Source organism: Salvia splendens, chromosome 20 (assembly GCF_004379255.2).
Source record: "Salvia splendens isolate huo1 chromosome 20, SspV2, whole genome shotgun sequence".
NCBI classification, from domain to species: Eukaryota; Viridiplantae; Streptophyta; class Magnoliopsida; order Lamiales; family Lamiaceae; genus Salvia; species Salvia splendens.
Window position 1 is genome coordinate 27096096 of NC_056051.1, and position 22214 is coordinate 27118309.

Genomic DNA, 22214 nt, shown 5'->3' on the forward strand with positions numbered 1-22214 from the left:
GGACGGATGGAGTAATATGGTTCATCACTTTTCTACACTCTCTCATATTTATCACTTGATGGGTTACTTCAGCGCCATTCACCTGGTGCTCGAACATCGACTCGAGGCATTTTCTCAAACCGTTCTTACCACGAAAAAACTGGGGCACCTTATATTCTCAAATCGATAACCATCTTTTAACTAATCTAGTCGGCTCTATCCTTCTGGACCACAAATATATTTACATGTTGTTCATCGACCAGTGCTTTCGAAATGATCTTAGGCCCAAACTCGGTCCATACTCAATATCCTTTTTCAATATAGATATGAGATGTCACATTGAGCTAAAAGAACAAAATTGGAATTATTATTGATCATAAAAAGGACTAAAATAGAAGAATGGATAAAAAGGGGGAGAGTGAGGTGTCACAACCACTGAAACTAACTAAACTGAAAATGGCGCTAATACTTCACCCACCGCCATCTTCATCTTCATCGTTTACCACCAATAAACCCAATCCCCTCTTCCACGCACCACCCCGCCCCAAATTCCGCATCAAATTCCAGCTGGAAGAAGAAACCCCTTCGACCCAATCCACAGAGAAACCCGGGAATCCGCCTCCGGGTTCGGGATTCGGCGTCTCGGCAAAGAAGAAGCAGTCGAAAGGGAAGAGAGAGAGGGCGTCAATTATCCGCAGAGAGCCGCTGGAGAAGCCGAGCTTCATGTCGGCGCAGGAGGCGGCTCGTGTGGAGGAGCTGAGTAAGAACGAGAACGCTTTCCTGCTTGCTTGGTCGGGCCTCGGCGCGATTATTCTGGTCCAGGGCATTGCTCTTGCTGCTTCAGGTTTGGATTTTTGGGATTGGGAAGTTTAATTTCTTCAGCTTAATTGCGTTAATTGGGAGTTTGTTAGGTTTGTTGAATTAGTTTGTTCATGCTTCAGGTCTTGATTTTGAGAATTGGGGCATCTTTGTGGTAATTTGTGCCCCTTTTGTTTACTTAGGGTTTATCTTTAGCTTGATTGAGAGTCTATTTGGTTTGTTGAATTAGATTGTTCATGCTTCAGGTTTTGATTTGGAGAATTGGGATATCTTTGTGATAATTTGTGCCCCGTTTTGTTTGATTAGGGTGTATCTTTAGCTTAATTGAGAGTTTATTAGGTTTGTTGAATTAATTTGTTCATGCATTTGGTGGTCTTGTTCTGTATTGGGTTTGCGTTTAATGATGCTGTTTTTGTTATTGTGAAGAGTATTATATGTGAGGTTTAAGATGAGAATTGAGGATGGAACAAAGTTGAATTAGTTAAAATTTGAAGAACATATTTGGGAAGTTGAAGAATTTACACAGATGGTCTATTTTGGGCTTCATTGTGTTCGCCTCTCTCTCGCTTGATTCTTATACAATATGCCAATTCAATTTTTGGTTATAACAAGCTAAGGTAGGATTTAGGAATGTGGTTTGTATCTTGACAAAGAGTTCATGAAATGAATGAGTTATCTTGATAGTTTCTTCTTTATCTGGTTCTGTTTACTGCTTCGCGTGATTGGATATGAATTCATTTTATCAGTTTGTTGAACTTTGGGGTGGGGCTTCTTATGTTACTTATCAATGATCATCATTAGTTTCAGTATCGGCATTGGAATGTTATCCTAGAAGCTAGGAATAACACATTCTAAGAGATTATAGGAGTAGGTATGTGGTTTAATTAGCATTTCTTGGTAGTAACCACATGTCGTGAGTATGCTTTACTTTGTCAAATTAGACCAACGGGTCGTCTTCTGTGAATAAAACTGACACATCAATATCATCAGTTCAAAATATTGGTTGTAACTTCAATCTTAGTCTCTTAGTATTTGATTTGTGAAATGTGTATTTATTTCCTTTTTTGGTTGATGATTTAGTTGTTTGGTGTAATTTGTCACTCTTCTTGTGAATTATTCTAGGATACGGTATCCTATATAGTGATAGGGGAATGCGTTGGAAATGAAATGTAGTCGAACAACTTCTGTCTTAAGGAGAAGATCTAGTTTACGTTTGAAAGGTCTTGTTTGCTATCAATAGTTTGCAGTTGTGGTAGATGCACTATCAATATTGTTGCGTTATATTTTTCGTGGACTTGTGGAAAAATGTGTGGCAAACAAAGCTCGATTACAGATAGAAGAAAACCATTTCAGCAAAAGAAATCCTTACATAGCTTTAATATTGCTTTCGTGATTGATAAAATTGTTTTGTTCTTATGCAAGACACTTGATTTGTTGTGAATCCAAAGCTGCAGCAGGTGCTGTTAACTTGCTATTTTGTTTGCAGGTTTTCTACCAGAAGCATGGGATGGCTTCTTGGTCAAGTACCTCTACCCGTCCTTCACTCCTACCGTGTTCTTGTTTGTTGCTGGGACCGTTATATATGGTGTTTCGAAGTATTTGCAGAACGAGAAATCTGAAAGTGAAAACTGAACCTCAATCGGTTGGAAGCCATTGCTGTTGCTATCGGGCCATTATAACCGGTTAGTTCTCGGCTGTTCATAGCTTGTAGTGCTCGTCTCCTGAAATTCACAGTGACATTTCAAGAAACGGTCATATATGAGAGCATTTTAATCTGATTGTGATGAATTTATGTTCAAATAGCCCTTCTACTATGATATTCATTGCCTTGAATTGATATGCAATTCGATTTATCCTACTACGTCCCTCTTGTACCTTCAGGCTTCAGCAACTTATAAAATTACGAGTTTTGGTCAAATTATTGTCAAATTGAAAAATGAAAAACTCAAATTATTGTCAAATTGAAAAATGAAAAATATGACGAAGTATCAATTTTCCGCAGTCGAGACATTTGTGCATACAACGACGTCTTCTAGTGATGCTTGAAACAACATCTTTTCATTAAAATAAGAAGAAAAAAGAAAATAAGGAAAGGAAAAGAAAAGAAAAGAAAAATACATATTATAATGATATAATGTCGTTTTGTGCACGAATGAGACAGTCACGAAACACTAAATTTTCATGATTTGAATGACTATTATGCCTAAATCTTTATTTTACATCTAGCATATGGAGTACTATTAATCTTTCGTTTGATGATTGTAATAAGAAAAAAAATATTAAGTTATAGTAGTACAAAAATGCAGACCGGATTCTTCTGCTAAGTTCTTGGAAACTGGTAATCAAATTTCATCCCCTCTCTCCATTTCATCCCTCACTTTTCCTTTGAGAAATTCACGTTTGTTTCTCTCTCCTAATCTTTCATTCAAGAAACTAACCCTTTGCAGAAACGAAATTCATGCAACGATTCTCTCTCTGATTCTTTTGCAGCTTTCTTTGATTACATTCATGATATAAATCCGACGAAATATTGTTCACGATGGCCGGCGACTGGTCGCCCTTCATCCAACGGAGATGGAGTTTTTTCCAGACCCCTCGCCTGATCTTTTGGATGTCGATTTTCGCCGCCTTGCTCTTGTTCCTCTTCTTCCACTCGCCCCCGGATCTCTCCCCTGACCGCCGCGCCCTTGCCTCCTCATGGGACGGCCACAGCTGGGAGCGCCGCGTCCTGGCCTCAAGCCGCCCGCTCTCCAAATTGTCTGCCTCCGATGGCCGTGGCCACCTCTCCGTCCTTGTGACTGGCGCCGCGGGTTTCGTTGGCTGCCATGTCGCCCTGACCCTAAAGCGCCGCGGCGACGGCGTGGTGGGCATGGACAACTTCAACAACTACTACGATGATACGATCCCACATCGGTTTCACACGAAAGTGTGGAATAGCATATAATAGGGAGTCAACCCTTTACCTTTGACCATGGTTTTGGGTTAAGTTAGGGCTTCCTATCTTATATGCTTATCAATTTGGTGCGGTGAACGTGGATCCGGATGTCCTACGGAAAGGGGCTACCCGTAGGTGTGACCAAGGGGTGCCACCGAAAAAAACGTGGGCCCGAAAGGAAAAATGGCCGTAAAGCGGATGGTGGGCCCGTGGCGTGTGCCGTCCGTGGACGTCCGGTTTAAAAGAGGGATGGATTGATACGATCCCACATCGGTTTCACACGAAAGTGTGGAATAGCATATAATAGGGAGTCAACCCTTTACCTTTGACCATGGTTTTGGGTTAAGTTAGGGCTTCCTATCTTATATTCCACGTTCACCGCACCAAATTGATAAGCATATAAGATAGGAAGCCCTAACTTAACCCAAAACCATGGTCAAAGGTAAAGGGTTGACTCCCTATTATATGCTATTCCACACTTTCGTGTGAAACCGATGTGGGATCGTATCATACGACCCCTCCCTAAAGCGCGCCCGCCGCAGGCTCCTCGACCGGGCGGACGTGTTTATTGTTGAGGGCGACATCAACGACGCCGCCCTCCTCTACAAGCTCTTCGACGTCGTGGCCTTCACGCACGTCATGCACCTTGCGGCCCAGGCCGGGGTCCGCTACGCCATGCACAACCCTGGCTCGTATGTCCACAGCAACATCGCAGGCCTCGTCAGTGTATTCGAGGTGTGCAAAGCGGCCAACCCGCAGCCCGCGGTCGTCTGGGCCTCATCGAGCTCCGTCTACGGCCTCAACTCGAAGATCCCATTCTCCGAGAAGGACCAGACGGACAAACCGGCGAGCTTGTATGCCGCGACCAAGAAAGCCGGCGAAGAGATCGCGCACGCGTACAACCACATCTACGGTCTCTCGATAACCGGGCTGAGGTTCTTCACGGTGTACGGGCCATGGGGGCGGCCCGACATGGCCTACTTTTTCTTCACCAAGGACATTCTCAAGGGGAAGCCCATCTCCATATTCGAAGGCCCTCACCACCAAAGTGTGGCGAGGGACTTCACGTATATTGACGACATCGTCAAGGGCTGCCTGGCTTCCATTGACACCGCGCAGCAGAGCACGGGTAGCGGAGGGAAGAAGATGGGACCGGCGCAGCTGCGTGTGTATAATCTTGGTAACACCTCACCCGTGCCGGTGAGCAAGCTTGTGAGCATACTCGAGAAGCTGTTGAAGACGAAGGCGAAGAAGCATGTGCAGCCAATGCCACGCAACGGAGATGTCGTTTATACGCATGCGAATATCAGCAGGGCGAACCAGGAGCTGCACTACAAGCCTACCACTGACTTGCAGGCTGGTCTTAAGAAATTTGTGCGTTGGTATCTTGATTACTACTCTGGAAACAGAAAGAGGCTTTATTGGTGAACTCATTTTTTGTTGTTGTGTATATTATTTAGGGAGAGTTGTAAAGTTTGTTGCATTTTATTGGAATGTTTGTGGATTCCCAGTTAATTTGTTAATTGGGAAAAAATTACTTCCCAAGTCTCATTTCTACTTCCCATGTCCAATAAAAGCAAGTCAAAGTATCTGAGTTTTTCGACTCACTTTTTAAAACTCATACTATAAAAAATGAAGTAGGGAATGAAGAAGAAATCAAGAAAAACACTGCATGATGTATATAATCAGAATTCAAACTTCATTTCACAAGATATGATTAATCAAATCCTACTAGTGAGGAGGGACAATGTGGATATCAAGATTAAGATGGGAAAACAAGGCTGTCACATAAACTGAATTCCATATCTCAACAATAAAAAAGTATTCGACGTTAATATAAAGGAGTCTAGGATATTCAAAATTGTGAACAGTCGATAGAACTCGTATAACAGCCTTGCCCCATATATGCGGCTCAAGGATTTCTGGCTTAAATTTAGATAACAAAAGCAGAAACAGGTAAACAAGATGTGTCTAAGAATCTGCGATTGTCACTTCAACCTCTACACCAGGTTCAATGGTAATTGAGGTGATCTGCTTCACGACATCAGGTGAGCTGAAAAGGTCGATCACTCGCTTGTGAACCCTAAGCTCAAACCTATCAAAGGTGTTGGTACCTGCAGAAACAAGATTCCGGCACCAGTCAATTATTAAAATGTTCCAATGAAAAAAAGTAGGATCAGTCAATTAAGATGGTCCAATATGTATTGCTAAAAATAAGATATGTATCCGGTTAATCATTTAAAATGAAGAAAGGCACATTGCTCAAAATGCAGACTTTTACAGGATCATTAAAGGTTGCTTTGGTGAGGAGATTCATTTAAGGTTATGTTTCTATAGCTGCTATACTTAACAAGTATACCCTTAACCAAACTTGCATTTACTGAAGACCAAAGACAAGATAGAAGCTTTACAACAAAACAAGCCATCTAATGCAAAAAGGAGGAACAGATTGAAAACAAACTGTTGGGCTTATATAAGAGCAATAGCTTTATATTGAACAATACCAAAATAACCACACAATTTTACTAATGGTAAAAAGACCTTAATGAGGCAGCATAGATGAAGAAACTTTACTAAGAACACCACTATAAACACTCAAATTCCAAATAAAATGATGCATTGAACAGAAAATAAGAAAATGCTAAAAGGGATTTTTACCTTCACCACAAGGAGATTTCCTAGTAGTGATCTTGAGAACCTTAGTGGGCATTCTCACTGGTCCCTTGACTCTGAGCCTCTTGTCCTTGGCACCACGCACCAAGTCGGCACAGACTGTCATCATCAATCATACGTACATCAGCAAAAACATCACCACGCAGACAAGGCATACAATGCCATAAACATAGTAGTTATATTTCAGCTTTAAAATGGATAAAATAACAATGTGAATAGTATATATCAAGCAAAGTAAGCATAGATACGCACTCCGAAATCGTACAACAACAGACACCATACCAATAGTGAAAACCAGTGGACCTCCCATGTTGAAGAGTGTGTTAGCTTCAATTCTGATCAACCCATTCCAGAACACACAAAAAGATAATGCATAGATTAAAAATCAAACATTTTTCTATTCCTCTCTCTCTCTCTACCTCTCTTCCCTATAAAAATTATGCTATATTCTCAATCACAACCTAACATTACAAGGTACGAATAAAATAGATGATCTCTATATTATTGAATACACACAGAGCATAACAAATTGAGTATTCAACCATTGAAACAGAACATTATACACAAAAAAAGTGTATACCTTTCTCCAAATTCTTCACGTTCTTGGAAGAAAGTGTAATACGAATCTTGTGAATCTGCTCCAGGGGCTCCTCTAGCCCTGGCTTTGAGGGTTTTACCGCTGCGAACGCCATGATTCAATCGAGCTTCTTTCTTCTGTCAAAACAGCAGATAGTGAAAAATTAAAACTTTTTGGTAATAGTATCACATTAAATTAACACAACAGCTGAGATCCGTACCGGAAGAACGGAGCACGGCGGCGGGAGGCGGAGATAACTGTCGACTGCTCCAAGCTGAGCTGATAACAAATGTTGGATGGGATTATAAATCTAGGGTTAGGGTTTTTTTATTTTTTTCTTCTTATCAATTTCTATTGGTTAATGGGCTTCTGTTCTTCAATTTAGCTGAAGGGCAGGCCTGTGTATTGAGAGTTAGGCCCAATAAATGGATATTTATAACATAAATATTTATAAAAAAATAAATTAATATAATTTGTGTTAATGGATTTTTCGTCTTTTGTGAATGGAAAAAAAGTATGAAAGGAAATGTCATTTTGGAGATTTATTCACAATTTGCTTTTGTGGAGGTGGAGATATAGGTGTGGATTCATCCAATGACATGCTTTTGTGTTACCCTGAGGATCGAGATATGTAGCCAGTTATGTATCGTTCACTAAGATCGATTCAAATTGTTTATGGTTCGTTTTGGCAATGTGCCTCGAGGAACTTTATGTGTAGCAATTCGGTATAAACCGATATAGGAGTCTCTTTTATAGGTATTAATAGTATAATATTATTAGTCCTTATTGGAATGAAAATATAGAAAAGAGGTCAAGAACTAAGAAGGATTTAAAGAACGGGCATTTTCTTATATCTCAATTAGCCTTTCTTTTCCTCAAAATATATTTACTTTGGCACCACAAAACCCAAAATAATTACTACAAAACAGCTATGTTTACTGATAGGTTTTATAAAATCTACAAAATCTACAAAATCTACCATACAACAGCTATGTTCCACCATACAACATAGTTATGTCCACGAAGCTCAAAATGAGCAAACTGTAGTAGAGCTATCCAAATCTGAAACAGAAGAAATGGGAAGTTTAGTGATGACCATTGCTACCATCCTGCTCTATTTCCTCTGCATCCTCAAAGCGCTGATCATTTATCTGAAGCTGCAAGAACAGAGATTGTATAAATTCTTCCATCTGTTGTGATACTACACATAATACAATGAATCGCATGCACGAGCATTCTGAAGGCCGGGGATAAAACTCTAGCATTTTTGCAAACCACCACTATATAACATACCTGCACCACTGATTGAGCTAAGTCGACATTTCCATTGGCACCGATTGGATGGGCTGGGTTTTGGTGGGCATCCCATTCTGAGTCATCATCCTCTGACCATTCAAAAGAGAGACAAAAAGAGAGCATAAGAATGTAGATAACAGTTCGGAGTATAATAAAGGGATCAAGGGCTTTCGGAATCAATTGGTACCAGCATTGAATTCCAGCTGATCGGCACTGAAAATCCAATTATTTTCACCCTCATCCTCTATAGGAAGCACAACGAAGTAGTTAGCCAGTGAAAAATATACATATGAAAATGTTCTATGTCTTAATACCACCTTCGACTGGATCAGGATTCAGCTCAGCGCATTCACAGAATACAGTAAATAGTCTGTCCACTACACAAATCAAGGGGAAATTGCCACTCATAAAAGTGAATAAACATTTACAAAGATGGGACATGGACTAAGCGAGCAGTATAAAAAATGAAAAGCATGGCTAGAGAAGCTAACGCATACATTGATTAGGATCTGAGGGCACAAATCTCATCTCGGTTATCTTGGATAAGTTTAGTGTATCGTCAGTTTCAGACTCTGAATCTTCAGATCCGTCTTCCTCAGCCCCATTCTCAATCTTGAAAACAAAATAAATGCCACTATCATTAGACCTTTAAAAAAAGTAAATCACATATCAATGCATACAACTAGAAGCTTTTGTCATCACCAAACTATAATGCTCCTACAAATTATACATTTCAATTCATGCCTATATTTAACAAAGTCACTTCAATGAGGATTCCAATAACTGCAGGTACTACATATTGTAAAATACTAAGTCTTTGGATTAAGGGATTCAAAATGCAAGGAAATAAAGCAAGTGAATAAAACTTGCAACAAATCAATTTTTACATCAAAATCCTCCTATCAACACAATCTAAAGGTAATACCAGCCATATATGTGTACATATGCATAAAGATGCCTCAAAATGCTCTACTGTGTGTATACAACATCTCCACAAGAAATTATTCCAACTTGATCTTCGAACACACGTATTAATTAAAAAGATGCTTAAAATTTCCCAAACACTATAACATACTCAGCAGTTGACAGTTGTTGATTAGTCTCCCTGCAACCGATGGGATGTTTCAACGGAACGACATCTTATCCACCTTGTAGGCCACATGTAAACTAGTTCTAAGTCGGGTTTAGGTGTGTTGGGTAATCCAGGGCATCCGTAGCCGGGAACTTATTCGATTCACGTGGTAATTAACAAACCGAAGACATCAATAGACCATTTCATATTACAACTTTCACATTATAAACATCAAAATGCAACCTAAATTCTATCAACAATAACTACAAAGCTTGAGCATTTACACCAAAACATCAATACCTGAGCATAGATACAAGGAGAAGGATAAGCCTCGGGATCTCTGGAAACAGCGTGAAGCGACGCCGAAATAAAATCGACGGCATAGCCTTTCGCCCTATCCGAGTCGCTCAGCCAAATTACTTGCCTTTCCGCACACAATTCGGAACAATCAATAACAACACAAGAGCTAGAAAAAAAGCTAAGCATAGAAAAATGGGGAAGATAATAGGTCTCACAACCTGCTGGTGAGGTAGAGAGTGCCGGGAAGTTCAGGCTGAAGGCTGCTGCTGCCGAGGACGATAGAGACGCCGGGCTGCACGAGCATCAGCTCTTCGCCGGTGTGGGAGTCGATGAATGGTTGTCCGATGCCGTCGCCGGTTCTCTCCGTCACGAGTCGGATCGCGGAGGCCATTTTCCGGTGGGATTTTGGAGTCGGAGAGGTTTTGGAATCGGAAATTTGGGTCTTTAGGTGTGAATACGGTGTCGTTATTGAGATACAATACAATAGTAGTGCTACTAAATACCGTACGTTAAAGGATTTATTTTTTACATTAGTGATAGAAGTTGGAGTGGATTGATAATTATTACTCCTCCTCGTATGCTTAGTTCAAAATAAAATATTTTTTCTTTTAATTGTCTCACTGAAAAGAAAATACAGTACTATTTTAGAATGAAAATAATATTATTTATAGTTTTTCATCTCTCTTATTTGATTATTTCTTTAATAATTTATAAAACAATATAACATTAAATCGTATATTAAAAATTAAATATTTCATATTTAATAGATATTAGCATTGTAATGCTAAATAGTGATATATGCCAAAGATTTTATTAAAACAAAAAAATTGAACCGTAGCATAAATATAAACATGACATGTAGTAATGAATAATAATGAAAACTGAATTAATGTAAACAAAATATAAAAATAAATACGGATATCTAGCCATGAAATATAGTGGGCATTATGGATGATGTTCATAGTATTAAGATAACTAGATACATTATGTATATATATATGGTCGTGATCAATTGAAATTTTTAGCGAATTTAAATATATTATTAGTCATTCATTTTTATTAAACGAGTGGTCAATAATTTGTCACATTGAAAATATTTTTAGATTAATTAATTATGAAATGGCATAATTGTAATTTCATGGTACATTTTATTCAATAAATATTTTTTAAAAAATTTTAATTTTTTAAATTTTTTTTAAATTTTTTGTTTGTCATCTACATATACAATTCATGTCAACTACACACATATAATGTCAACTATGTGTACAACCCATGTCAACTACATATACAATTCACGTCAGCTACACACATATAATGTCAATTACATATACAATTCATATCAACTATACACATACAATGTCAACTATAAGTTGTTGACATTTGATGTGCAGCCTATTAACATTTGATGTGCATGCTATTGACGATAATACCCCCGAGTTGACATAATTTACTTGCAGTTGACATTTCGAAAATGTTGTGGATGAGTGGCTGAAAATGCATCTCAACTTTCAATTAAGCTAAAAAAATCTCAACCTAACAGGACCCTATATATAAGTACATTTATAGCCCGTCTTCTACATTAGCATTTTATAGTCTTATTTATTCACCTTCAATAGGGTGTCATCATATAGCCCGCCCTTATTTTTTTAAACAACTATTTTGTGAATTCTTTTTAATATTTAAACAACTATTTTGTGAATTATTTTTAATATTTAAACAACTATTTTGTGAATTATTTTTAATATTTTTATTTAAAAAAAGATAAAAGAAAATCGCTAAATATACATAAATCAATATGAAAATCATCAGTTTATTAAAAAGCTGAAAAACATAACGCGAAATATAAAAAAACTACAATTTCAACGATTACATGACCAAATTTCTTCGAAACGAGGAACTGAATTGAGAAGAGATTGAAAGGTGTGATAAATGAAGATAAAATGTGGTGTATGTATAGAGTGGAAATAAGAAAGAAAAAAATGCAAAAAAAAATTAGAAAACTATAGTACGATGGCTTCGATCTATAGTCCGGGTGCCCGCAAGGCCGCAGTGGAAGACTATAGCTTAGGCTATAGTCTGGAATATACATAGTTCGCAGACTATACATAGGTCCGGTGTATGGGCTTAGGCTTAGGGCGATTATCCATAATGGCGGACTATAAGCCGAATTATGCATAATCCAAACTATAATCCGCCTTACCTTAGATGCTCTTATAACCTCTGATTATCTGATACATATATCTAACTATACAATAGGTGATAAATTGATAATTACAGAAAATAGTACCATCATCCATCGTATTTTTTGAACTTAAAGTCTATTAGTAGTATTTTAAAATTAGTCCACATAATATAAGAGTTCATTATACAATACCATTAAATTGGTTTTAGAAAATAATAACTGGGCCGGCCCATGAATTCCAGGAAAATGGGCCAATTGAAACCCTCAAATACAACAAAACCCTAATTTTATCAAACACTGATTCAGTTTTTCGAGCTAGCGCCGGTGGCTGACTGAAACACTCGGATTTCAGAAGCAGAAAGAGCTGCGCCGCCGCCGTCGTCGCCATGGGTCGTATGCACAGCCGAGGGTACTGATTTGTCTCTTCAATTTCGCAAGCATCAATCTGTTTTTCGGTTTCGCTCTTACCTGTTATGATTGACTAAGTTACTGATCAATTTCAATCCCTCGCGTTGTATTGCAGAAAGGGTATTTCCGCTTCAGCTCTTCCCTACAAGAGGACTCCTCCCTCCTGGCTCAAAATCACCTCTGAAGATGTAATTTTGATTTCTCTTCAATCGTTAAATACTCCATAATCACGATAGTCCGATGTTTATATAATTTTCTCTGTTGTTTTTTAAGGTTGAGGAGAATATCTGCAAGTTCGCGAAGAAGGGTCTGACCCCGTCGCAGATCGGCGTGATTCTCCGTGACTCCCACGGTATTGCTCAGGTGAAGAGCGTTACCGGAAGCAAGATTCTCCGCATTCTCAAGGGTCATGGTATTATTCTGTTTACTTCTCTCGAATTTTCTGTTTTTATTTTTCGAATTTGAGTTTTCTGTATTGATGAATGATTTCTGTTAGGTAATGTGGTAACTGAGCTTGCGCCTATTTTATTAATTTTTCTGTACATTAAAAATGAGGTTTTTTTAATGATATTCGATGATTGCAAAACAGATGGATCCACTTGTTCTATGTAATTATCGATTTTTCATATACTTGTGGTTTTGATTAAAGGGTGTTTGTTAAAATGTTAAACAGGGCTTGCACCTGAAATTCCAGAGGATCTGTACCACTTGATTAAGAAAGCAGTGGCTATCAGGAAGCATCTGGAGAGGAACAGGAAGGACAAGGACTCCAAGTTTAGGTTGATTTTGGTCGAGAGCAGGATTCACCGCCTTGCCCGTTACTACAAGAAGACAAAGAAGCTGCCGCCTGTCTGGAAATAGTAATTCTCTTGTTCCTCTTTTGATGTGCATTTCATTATATAACTTCTGGTCTCAATATGTGTGGAAGTGGCTGGAACCATCAATCTGATTCTCGCTAGTACCCTACATAATTTTGATACTCTACTAAATTAAAGTAGTTAGAATTTCTTGAAACATGGTTGGAGTGCCACTCGAAGTAGTAGTTTTGCCCAATCTATGTTTTATGCACTCTCTTTGGTTTTAGCATTGAACTTTTGTGATGATGTGCTAGTTGGATGTCTTAGTGAGTAAGTGGAAAAATTTGTTTTGACAAGTTTCTAGGTTGTTGAAAGTAGCCAAGCTATTAGATATCCCTTGAACGATTTGTTTGGACTGGTTTTAATGTTGAGTGCATTGCTAGAATGTGTTTTAATGCCACACCCACTAATCTTTTGATGTTTTAAATTGCCGGCTCTCTTTTCCCCATTTAATGCTACGTATCTTATATTTTGTCTGAGTTCATCTTGAGTATCTTGTTCACTGCATATTTTTGTTATGGTTAAATCCATGTTTCTTATATATGCCAAAAAACATTTGCAACATTTTCATCAACTTTGTGGTTTTGCAGCGAGTCAACCACCGCAAGCACTCTCGTGGCCTAGGCTAGGGAATTGCAGAGAGCACAGTTTGTGCCAAGTTGTGGGCAAATTCTGAATTTTGGCAAACACCATATCTTTCATGAATTTTTTCTCTGATTTGACAATGTTTTTTAGATATTGATGACCATTTTGGTTGATAATACAGTTTTGCTCTTTAATTTTCTTTTAATCTTCTACTGGTTTTTCATTTTTGTTTGACATGTTGGTCTTCGTATTCATGAAGAAGCTTTATCTAGTGAATTTACTTTACGTTTAACCTTTTAAATTCAGTTTTATCCTTGGGTCGAACACTGCGCCTGGAAAGAATTTCACTATGCTCCTCCCAATATGGTGCAAACTTTAAATTCATCGAATGAGACATAGACTTCACCTCTTCATCTTGACTTCTATAATTTATAGACACAAAGTGTGCAATCTTCCAAAGTTCTAGAAAAAAGAAACCGGAAGTAGGACTGGATGATCCGGAAATCATAGTTGAAATATTGTAAAATGGCTCCAAAAATTTAAGCATCAGTTCTCTATTCCACTCTTCTTCCGTCGGACGATACATATAAGCCAAATCCTCAAATTCAAGCAAACAAAAAACACGTCGACATTTAATTCCACTATCAAACATCAAATATATGGATTCCCAATGAGTTGGCACATCCAAGCAAAGAGAAGAAGGTAATTCAATACCGGTTTTCCGAGCACACTCCTTAAACTTAATCATTCTAGCTTCTGATGCTTTTACGTATTTGATACTATCTCTAATCTTATCTAAAGCTTCACTAGCAACTTCCAATCCTTCTTGGACCATAAGAGTCAAGAGATGTGAACAACATTTCACGCGGAAAAACTCACCATTGCATAATAATGAGTTCTGCAAACCAAGTCGCATCTTCAATATTTCCACCATGTCATTATTAGCAGACGAACTGTCCAAAGTCAAAGAAAAGACTTTCCTATCTATTTTCCAATCTGCCAAAATATGATAAACCTTTCGAGCTATTTCGATTCCAGAATGTGGAGGAGGCATAGAACAAAATGCAAGTATTTTGCTATTCAATTTCCAGTTTTCATCCACAAAATGTGCAGTTAAACAAATATAACCCAAATTAGTACAAGCGGTCCAAACATCACATGTCAAGCGCAACATCCCCCAAACATTACTCAATCTGAACTTCAATTTCTGCTTTTTAGATCCATACAAATTCATCACATCCAAGGCATGAGTATCTCCATATATAAATTCTATATCCGGATTCAAATACTTCAAAAAAACCTCTCATTGCGTCACATTCAACCCAATTCAATGGAAGATTATGTGCAACTGATATCTTAGTCATCCAATCCCAACAAATTTTTTGATCGATTGCATTATTTTTAACCTCTAACTTCTCCTGGTGCTCGACAAACATAACGCCCACATCTCCAAACTTTGATTTCTTCTTACAAACCAACATATGACGATTTAAAGTAGAAGTTCCTTGTTTCGTACCTTCATATTTCCATCTTTGACCACATTTATTGCACCTGACGTTCTTCCCATTTACGCCGGGTTCTCATGTGTAAAATGATTCCAAACTATAGAAGTTCTTTCTCTTCTTAACTATAGAAGTTCTTTCTCTTCTTAGACTTGGAATCATCTCGAATCCCCACTCTTTCACTCTGAGTGGTATCAATAGTTGGAGTAGAATCCCCACTCTTTCACTATGAGTGGTATCAATAGTTGGAGTAGAATCCCCACTCTTTCACTATGAGTGGTATCAATAGTTGGAGTAGAATCCCCCATCTTTAGCAACTACAAATCTAAAAAATTCAACCCAAACTGAATAAAAACAAAATTAGACTCTCAACAATTCAACAGTGAAAGCGCTTTCAGATCATTGATACATAACAGTTGACGGAAAGACAATGCAAACTATTATTGTAGTGTATATAATGCACAAATAAATGAAGTTTCCACAATTCTCCCTCTCAATCTGCATCTGATCTTTTCCTAGATTCAACTCATATCTACACCAATTTCACATATCTATACATGCATACACTTACTTAAGAAAGATATCAATCTGCAGATGCTCTTTTCCTAGATTCAACTCATTTCTAAACCAATTGCATATAGTTCTACATGATACACTTCAGAGATATCGCAATCTGCATATCTTTTCCTAGACTCAACTCAATTCTACACCAATTTCATATATCTGTACATCAGTACATGCATACACTTAAGAAAGATCTCAATTTGCATATGCTCTTTTCCTACATTAAACTCATTGCACAAATTGAATATGTATATATACATGCATACACTTACTCAAGAAAGAGCATATCTATATCATCTGGAGACTGGAATACAACATTCTAACACATGAATTCAAGCATCAAAATGAGCTATACTGCAACTAATTAAACTCCCCAATGTTCTCCACATGTGCTTATCTATTGAAATTCCTGAACTAGTTATGAATAACTATTTCAGCGGGGATCCCTACAAAGCATATACAGCACACAAATGGCTAATATAGAACAATTTAATTAATTACAGTAACAATCGATTGCTCGTATATGAAAAGCTGAGGAACTGTGTTTAGTTTCTTTCTACCTTTGGAATCAAGCTAGAGTTCCCTCGAGGCTTCTTCGATGTAGTAGGGATTTCGATTCGACGGCCGATTTTGTAGAAATGGGAGCGCGAAATCTGGAGGCGGCTGAAAATGGGGGATTTTGGCGGGAAGGGAGATGAATGGGTGCAGTAATTTTTGAGAATTTAATAAAAAAAATTAAGAACAATTGTTTCCATAATTATTACTCCTAATATTTATTCTAGTTTATTCAATATAGAGAAATGTTATGCTAGAGAGCTAATTTGATGATCATTTCTGAGCATTATTATATTTAATCCATGTTTAGCATGATTTATGTTGTTATTGTAAATTTAGTAATGTATTACTATTTCTTTTTAATCTTTTTGATTTTGTTTTTTTCCTTTTCATTTCTTTCCTTTACCGGAGTGTTTTAATTTACATAAATTTTTCTTAGCACAATTAATTATTTTAATCTTAACATTATCATTTATAAAAGTAATCTATTCATATTATTACTATAAAGTATTAAACTTTCTTGAAATGAAATTAATATGCTGAACTGTATAATTAACAAACTGAGTTTTGAATTTGGATTTTTTGCACAAAAGAATGAAAATCTTAGTTATCATAAGATTTTCTGAAATTGTTGGCGCAAGAATAATTTGGTGTTGCAGCAGTAGACAAGGGTGTATCGGTGAAAACGGATGATTAGCTTAGTTTGGTACTCCACCCAATAGATCGGGGGTTCGAGTCAGCACTAGTCAACGAGAAACCAAAATTGTACCAGACCTTGATACTCCTTTATAGTGCTTCAGTGTCAACTGATTTTGCCACCAAAACATACAAAAATAAGAAGAAACGAACAATGAAATGATCAAGAAGCACTGACACCAAGATTCAGAAGCTTAATCCGCTATTCACAGATTCATCAGCAAACACTAGAAATAGTCCATAGCCCGAATGTCAAGAGGTTTAACACACATTCAAGTCAAATTAATACCAACTTACACACACTAGGACAGCACGAGAGTTAAGTTATAAAGACACAAACACAGCTTCCTGCTTTCGAGTCAAGGCACAGCACAACCGGAATGTCAATCACCTGTGACCACAAATGCGGAGCGCACATCTCAGACAACTCATATGCAGCCACAGAGAATAGTTATAAAGAGAAGTTGCTTCATCCCAAATTCCAGTCACATATGGCACATGTCTACTATATTGCTTTCATATGAACAGAACCTGAAGGGTGAAAATATGTTAGGAAATAAGTTCATACAGAAGAAACAACAATTCATGTCATGATTTTCCATAAAGCAATGCATGCTGCATAAGCATCCCACAACAATTATACCTTTTTAACATCTTTGATTTTTCTTAACAAGACTATGTGCTTCAGAAACATCAATACATGGTTCTCCAAGACTTATGCACATGGCAAGTGATGCAAGCAGGTGCATTACTCTATTTCTTCGGTAAGTCAGTGAGAGCTTTTCATATGGTTAGACGGGGCACAAAAAGACAGTCGGGTGTGTCTTTATTTTGACCGCTTTTTCCCATTCTTACCGCTGGATTCTGGAACTACGATTTCATTTAGGAATGAGACACAAAGAAAGAATTTCACTTATATGCCTTTTAAGTTTGAAGTAAAACCATAAAAGTCACCTCTCTGAGAGTTCATTTACTCTTGCTCCATGATTGGCAAACAAAATAAACCATTATACACTTTCTTTAAATGCCACAATTGAGACACAAAATCGAAGAAAACTCGGCCTAGAAATCCTGTTTCTCCTCTGCACTTCTCATTCTTAGATCCAGCCAAATGTCCGTATATCTATTTCTATCTTAGAAGTTCATTCAAATTTGGCACCTAATTAATGATTAAATGTAAAACAAGGGTTTATGAGATAGCCTCATCACTCCCTATACACTAACTTCTCTCATCAAATCCCTAAGTTCTCCTCATAGTATATGCAAGTTGATGCCAAAAATACTATAGTTTGTCTTTAGACCCAAGCTTATAGCTGGGTAGATTCGATTATACAGTCCATTATTGAGATTCGGACGAATTACGACTACAATTTCCAGTACTATCAAGATAGAAGAGCTGATTTATGTCGTTTTCCACACGACATAAATAGCAATGAAACAATAGCAAAACAGAATTAAAAAATCAACTGAAATGGTGAAATGTTAAACCTCAGTGGCCTCGAAAGTCGCCTTTTCACTTAGCTACCATGCGCGCAATGAAGTCCTCGTACCGGATCTTGCCATCGGATCCGATATCCACCTCGCGGATCCACTCGTCAAACTCCGCAGGCTCCAATTTCTCCCCGATGCTGGTCAGGATGTGCCTGAGATCCGAAACGACGACGCATCCGGTCCCGTCCTTGTCGATCACCTTGAATGCGTCGCGCAGCTGGCGATCGAACGGCTCGGGCTTCAAATGCTTCGACATGAGGCCGAGGAAGCGAGGGAAGTCGAACGGCGGGGAGAGCTTCTCCTCGGCGATGATCGACTTCAGCTGCGCCTGCGTAGGGTTTCCGCCGAGCGACCGCATCAGGATTCCGAGCTCCGACGGGGAAATCTTGCCGTCGCCGTCGGTGTCGAACAGCGTGAAAGCCTCCTTCATTGAGGAAACCTGATCTTCGCTCAGATCTTTCCCCATGATCGGCGGATTTGACTGGTTTTTTGCTGCCTGTTTTACTAGACTAGTGCCAACATCCACGGTCATAGGATTTTTAAATTATTTGTAAATAAAGATAAAAGAGTATGAGTTAATTAGAATAAAATATTTATAGTAAAAATAAATACATAATAGAAAGAGAAAGAAAATAAAATATGTGCAAATAAAGACAAAAAAGTAACAATCGAATAAATGGAACAAAATAAACAACTCAATAAAATAGGATCTACAAAATACCAATAGTTCATAAGTTTTGAAAACTCTCTTTGTAAACAACATGAACAGTCGAATCACCCCTACTAATCATCATCCTCATGCTTACAAACCACAATCTTCATACATGCACGACTCGTAACTCTAGATATAGCAACATACAATTATCCATGACTGAAGACTGGTTTTCGTAAGAATACTATAATGATGTTTAAAGTTAAGAATATGTATTACTTACAATAAGTATTAATAATACTAAGAAAAATTAAAATTATTATAAACAATTAAAAATATTATAAACAATAACAAAAAGAGAACTGTACTTCTCTGACACGAGTGGAGTAAAATAAAATAAAACAAATGACAAAGAAACGACTAATGATTAAAGAGTATGAGTTAATTAAAATAAGATAATTAGGTAGAAATAAGAAATAATATCATTATGTACACTTAGAGAAAAAAAAGTAATGTAAGGTTCCAATCCAAGTAAAGCATTTTCTATTCGACGCATAACTTTATACATTTTTATTTTGTGAGTTGAGTGTAGAAAAATAAAATAACACAGAATAAGGTAAAGATAATGATGTTTCCATTAATTAGAGTAAAAAATAAAAAATAGAAAATGTATTATAATATTTCAAGAATTAACACTTGTAGATTTAAAATCATGTTTCAAGAATTTAAAAAAAAACAAATGGTAATTATAATATTTTAAATTTTCAAATAAAAACATAAAAATCACAAATATGTAATAAAAAAATCACTAAATATAAAATACTTTATGCCCAATATTATGATACGTAAGATTTCTCCTTCCTAAAAGTGTAATTGTCGATTGAGTGTAATTACAAATCCAATAATAGAATGCAAGAATAGTTTTGAAATGGATAAATAATGTCGTCTCCACCATAATTAATTTATGGGACTATTTTCCGTGGACAATTCAAAATTGTAAAATAAGACTATTTTTCATGGACAAAGGATGTAAGAGTACTTAAGTAGAGAGAAAGTAAAGAGAGTACAAAATAATGTTGAAGGGGATTCTCCTCTATATTAATCTCTCGCTTACCTTACTTTCTTTCCACTCTAACTATTTATTACTTTTATATTTTTTTAAAACACGTCCGAAAAAAGAAACATATCATCTTAGTCGAGATGGAGGTAAAACTTGATGGGTTGCTCATTCTTTTTTGAGTTTGTGGTTTTGAGTATCTATTTGCAGATTGCAACTTGCATATTATTGCTATTACTAATATTACTATTACTAATATTACTTCCTAGTTCTTCATAACATGATAGCATCTACGCATCTTCAATTTAACTCTAGTTCCTAAATTTTCAAGTGATAATTTTATTGTTTATATTGTCATTTATAATGGTGTGAATTAAGGTGGTTAAATATATGGTTAATAGTAGTTTATGAACCATGAAAAAAAAATACGAAAGTTTTGGTCATAAACTAATCTTTCTTATGAAAGAAATTTTTAATGTACAGTATAACCTTTTGCAATATTTTTAGATTACAAATCTTCAATAGATATCCATGGAGTTCTTTGAAGTGAGGCACATTATAATTTTTTGTATCTAACCTTTTGCAATATATTTTTCTTAGCTATTCATCTTTAATTTAATACAAAATATACTGTATAAATTATTTAGTATTTGTACTTGGACATGCAAAACGAATTCGTATGAGTACGCTCCTAAACCCTATGCTTTCAATACCTCTAAATATGGCCCAGACAAAGAGCCCATCATCTAAATAGAAGTAAAACAATTAAATAATTTTTAGCCCAAACAATGAGCCCAACAACTAAATAGAAGTGAAACCCTACTATTTCAAAATCATGTTTCAGATATTAGAGAGGGCAGCGGCGCCTTTGTCACTATCAGTCTCACTGTTCTCGGCTGGCAATGGCGTCGCCGCCCGCCTATCGTTCTTCTTTCTCTCCTTCTCGCGGTTCCACCTCTCGGCCATTGGCTTGAGGACTCCTCCACGCCACCCAACCACCATCGCCGGTCACCAACCCCTCTCTCTCGTAACTCTTAGGTATTGGGCTTGCCGACGTGAGAGTCCAGCCGCCACCGCCGTCACCTCTCCTTCTCTTTATTCCGCTTCCGCCACCGTCGTAACCCATCCTGCACAGCATTGTCGCCGCCACTTCCTCTTCATTTCCGGCATCTCTCTTGTCGCCTCACCCGCCAGCTATCGCCGGATTCCAAGCAGAACCACACCTGCTATACTGCAATCACCAAATCAGTCCATAAAATGCAAATTCTAGTCCATCTATTTAAAAGTATTTTAATTCTTCTTCAAGAAATTTGCACTTGATTGGATACTTTTTTGTCTAATTACTTTTGACATGACTCTAGGGCCTAGGCAATGCACTCAGATATCACTTACTTATGCATCTCATTTTCCCTCCAAAAAAGGTATCAACGACTTTTCAACCCACGGCCACTTTTAAGTAGTATAGATTTTCTCTTTTGGTGATAAGCTCTTGCCGGAGAATGTCTGCGATTTCTAAAGTTTGAAATGGAGGGGTTGGAATGTTAATATGGAAAAGTTTGAGGGGTGTTAAACAATATTAATCATACTTTTTGCATCTGATTCGAAAATCCAAAATTTTACTATATGGAAAGCTTCGGAGGATATTTAGCAATATTAATTACCTCTTACTCGCACTTTTCATTAGGGGTGTCGAAACAGGTAGCGGGTATTGGAAAACCCTCAACCCGATCCACTACCCGCCGGGTATCAGGTACCTGCTACCCGACGACAAAGGGAAACGGGGCGGGATCGGGTAGTTTGTTTTAAATTTTTGCGGGTATGGGTATACCCGCTACCCGCGCGGGTATACCCGTTAAACCCGATAATACCCGTTATTTTTAGGGTTAGGGTTTTAAAATATTTTTATTTTAGTTAATTAGTTTCAAGTTTATATATAATCAGTTCATATTAAACTTTTGAATGGTGATTTAATTTTAGACATGCTTGATGTTTCTATCATATTTGCTTATTTGAA

At 37.3% G+C, this 22214-nt stretch overlaps 7 protein-coding genes and 1 long non-coding RNA gene across 11 annotated transcripts; 3 read left to right on the forward strand and 5 right to left on the reverse strand.

Annotated features, from left to right (window-relative positions):
• The first annotated feature begins 393 nt into the window (after positions 1-393).
• Positions 394-2612, forward strand: LOC121781124 (protein LPA2-like). Its single transcript, XM_042178824.1, has 2 exons — positions 394-823; positions 2285-2612. The coding sequence occupies exons 1-2, from the start codon at positions 436-438 to the stop codon at positions 2428-2430; spliced, it is 534 nt and encodes a 177-aa protein (XP_042034758.1). The 5' UTR covers positions 394-435; the 3' UTR covers positions 2431-2612.
• Positions 2613-2745: 133 nt separating this feature from the next.
• Positions 2746-5235, forward strand: LOC121781125 (UDP-glucuronate 4-epimerase 3-like). Its single transcript, XM_042178825.1, has 2 exons — positions 2746-3688; positions 4244-5235. The coding sequence occupies exons 1-2, from the start codon at positions 3338-3340 to the stop codon at positions 5159-5161; spliced, it is 1269 nt and encodes a 422-aa protein (XP_042034759.1). The 5' UTR covers positions 2746-3337; the 3' UTR covers positions 5162-5235.
• Positions 5236-5495: 260 nt separating this feature from the next.
• Positions 5496-7330, reverse strand: LOC121780642 (40S ribosomal protein S20-2-like). 2 transcript variants are annotated; one of them, XM_042178260.1, is made up of 4 exons: positions 7204-7330; positions 6987-7120; positions 6392-6505; positions 5496-5847 (listed from the first exon to the last, which is right to left on the reverse strand). In XM_042178260.1, the coding sequence occupies exons 2-4, from the start codon at positions 7096-7098 to the stop codon at positions 5705-5707; spliced, it is 369 nt and encodes a 122-aa protein (XP_042034194.1). In that variant the 5' UTR covers positions 7099-7120; positions 7204-7330; the 3' UTR covers positions 5496-5704. The 2 variants fall into 2 exon arrangements, with proteins under 2 accessions (XP_042034194.1, XP_042034195.1); XM_042178261.1 differs by having other exon boundaries at positions 6987-7117; positions 7204-7285.
• A 587-nt stretch (positions 7331-7917) lies between these two features.
• LOC121780807 (chloride conductance regulatory protein ICln-like) lies at positions 7918-10158 on the reverse strand. Its single transcript, XM_042178438.1, has 7 exons — positions 9870-10158; positions 9652-9775; positions 8777-8891; positions 8597-8656; positions 8467-8523; positions 8277-8368; positions 7918-8140 (listed from the first exon to the last, which is right to left on the reverse strand). The coding sequence occupies exons 1-7, from the start codon at positions 10040-10042 to the stop codon at positions 8069-8071; spliced, it is 693 nt and encodes a 230-aa protein (XP_042034372.1). The 5' UTR covers positions 10043-10158; the 3' UTR covers positions 7918-8068.
• A 1976-nt stretch (positions 10159-12134) lies between these two features.
• Positions 12135-13888, forward strand: LOC121782898 (40S ribosomal protein S13-like). The gene is made up of 5 exons (XM_042180888.1): positions 12135-12242; positions 12357-12429; positions 12515-12653; positions 12915-13101; positions 13689-13888. Exons 1-5 carry the CDS (start codon positions 12220-12222, stop codon positions 13720-13722), a joined length of 456 nt encoding a protein of 151 aa, XP_042036822.1. The 5' UTR covers positions 12135-12219; the 3' UTR covers positions 13723-13888.
• Positions 13889-13960: 72 nt separating this feature from the next.
• On the reverse strand, positions 13961-16428 carry LOC121782896 (zinc finger BED domain-containing protein RICESLEEPER 2-like). Of its 2 annotated transcripts, none has more exons than XM_042180887.1 (2): positions 16310-16428; positions 13961-15510 (listed from the first exon to the last, which is right to left on the reverse strand). In XM_042180887.1, the coding sequence occupies exon 2, from the start codon at positions 14915-14917 to the stop codon at positions 13961-13963; it is 957 nt and encodes a 318-aa protein (XP_042036821.1). In that variant the 5' UTR covers positions 14918-15510; positions 16310-16428. The 2 variants fall into 2 exon arrangements, with proteins under 2 accessions (XP_042036821.1, XP_042036820.1); XM_042180886.1 differs by having other exon boundaries at positions 13961-15529.
• A 757-nt stretch (positions 16429-17185) lies between these two features.
• LOC121782911 (probable calcium-binding protein CML13) lies at positions 17186-19030 on the reverse strand. Of its 2 annotated transcripts, none has more exons than XM_042180911.1 (2): positions 18489-19030; positions 17186-17391 (listed from the first exon to the last, which is right to left on the reverse strand). In XM_042180911.1, exon 1 carries the CDS (start codon positions 19021-19023, stop codon positions 18514-18516), a length of 510 nt encoding a protein of 169 aa, XP_042036845.1. In that variant the 5' UTR covers positions 19024-19030; the 3' UTR covers positions 17186-17391; positions 18489-18513. The 2 variants fall into 2 exon arrangements, with proteins under 2 accessions (XP_042036845.1, XP_042036844.1); XM_042180910.1 differs by having other exon boundaries at positions 17186-17531.
• A 1760-nt stretch (positions 19031-20790) lies between these two features.
• Positions 20791-21830, reverse strand: LOC121781889. Its single transcript, XR_006046203.1, has 2 exons — positions 21593-21830; positions 20791-21431 (listed from the first exon to the last, which is right to left on the reverse strand). It is a non-coding gene; the product is annotated as an uncharacterized LOC121781889 (long non-coding RNA).
• Positions 21831-22214: the final 384 nt, after the last annotated feature.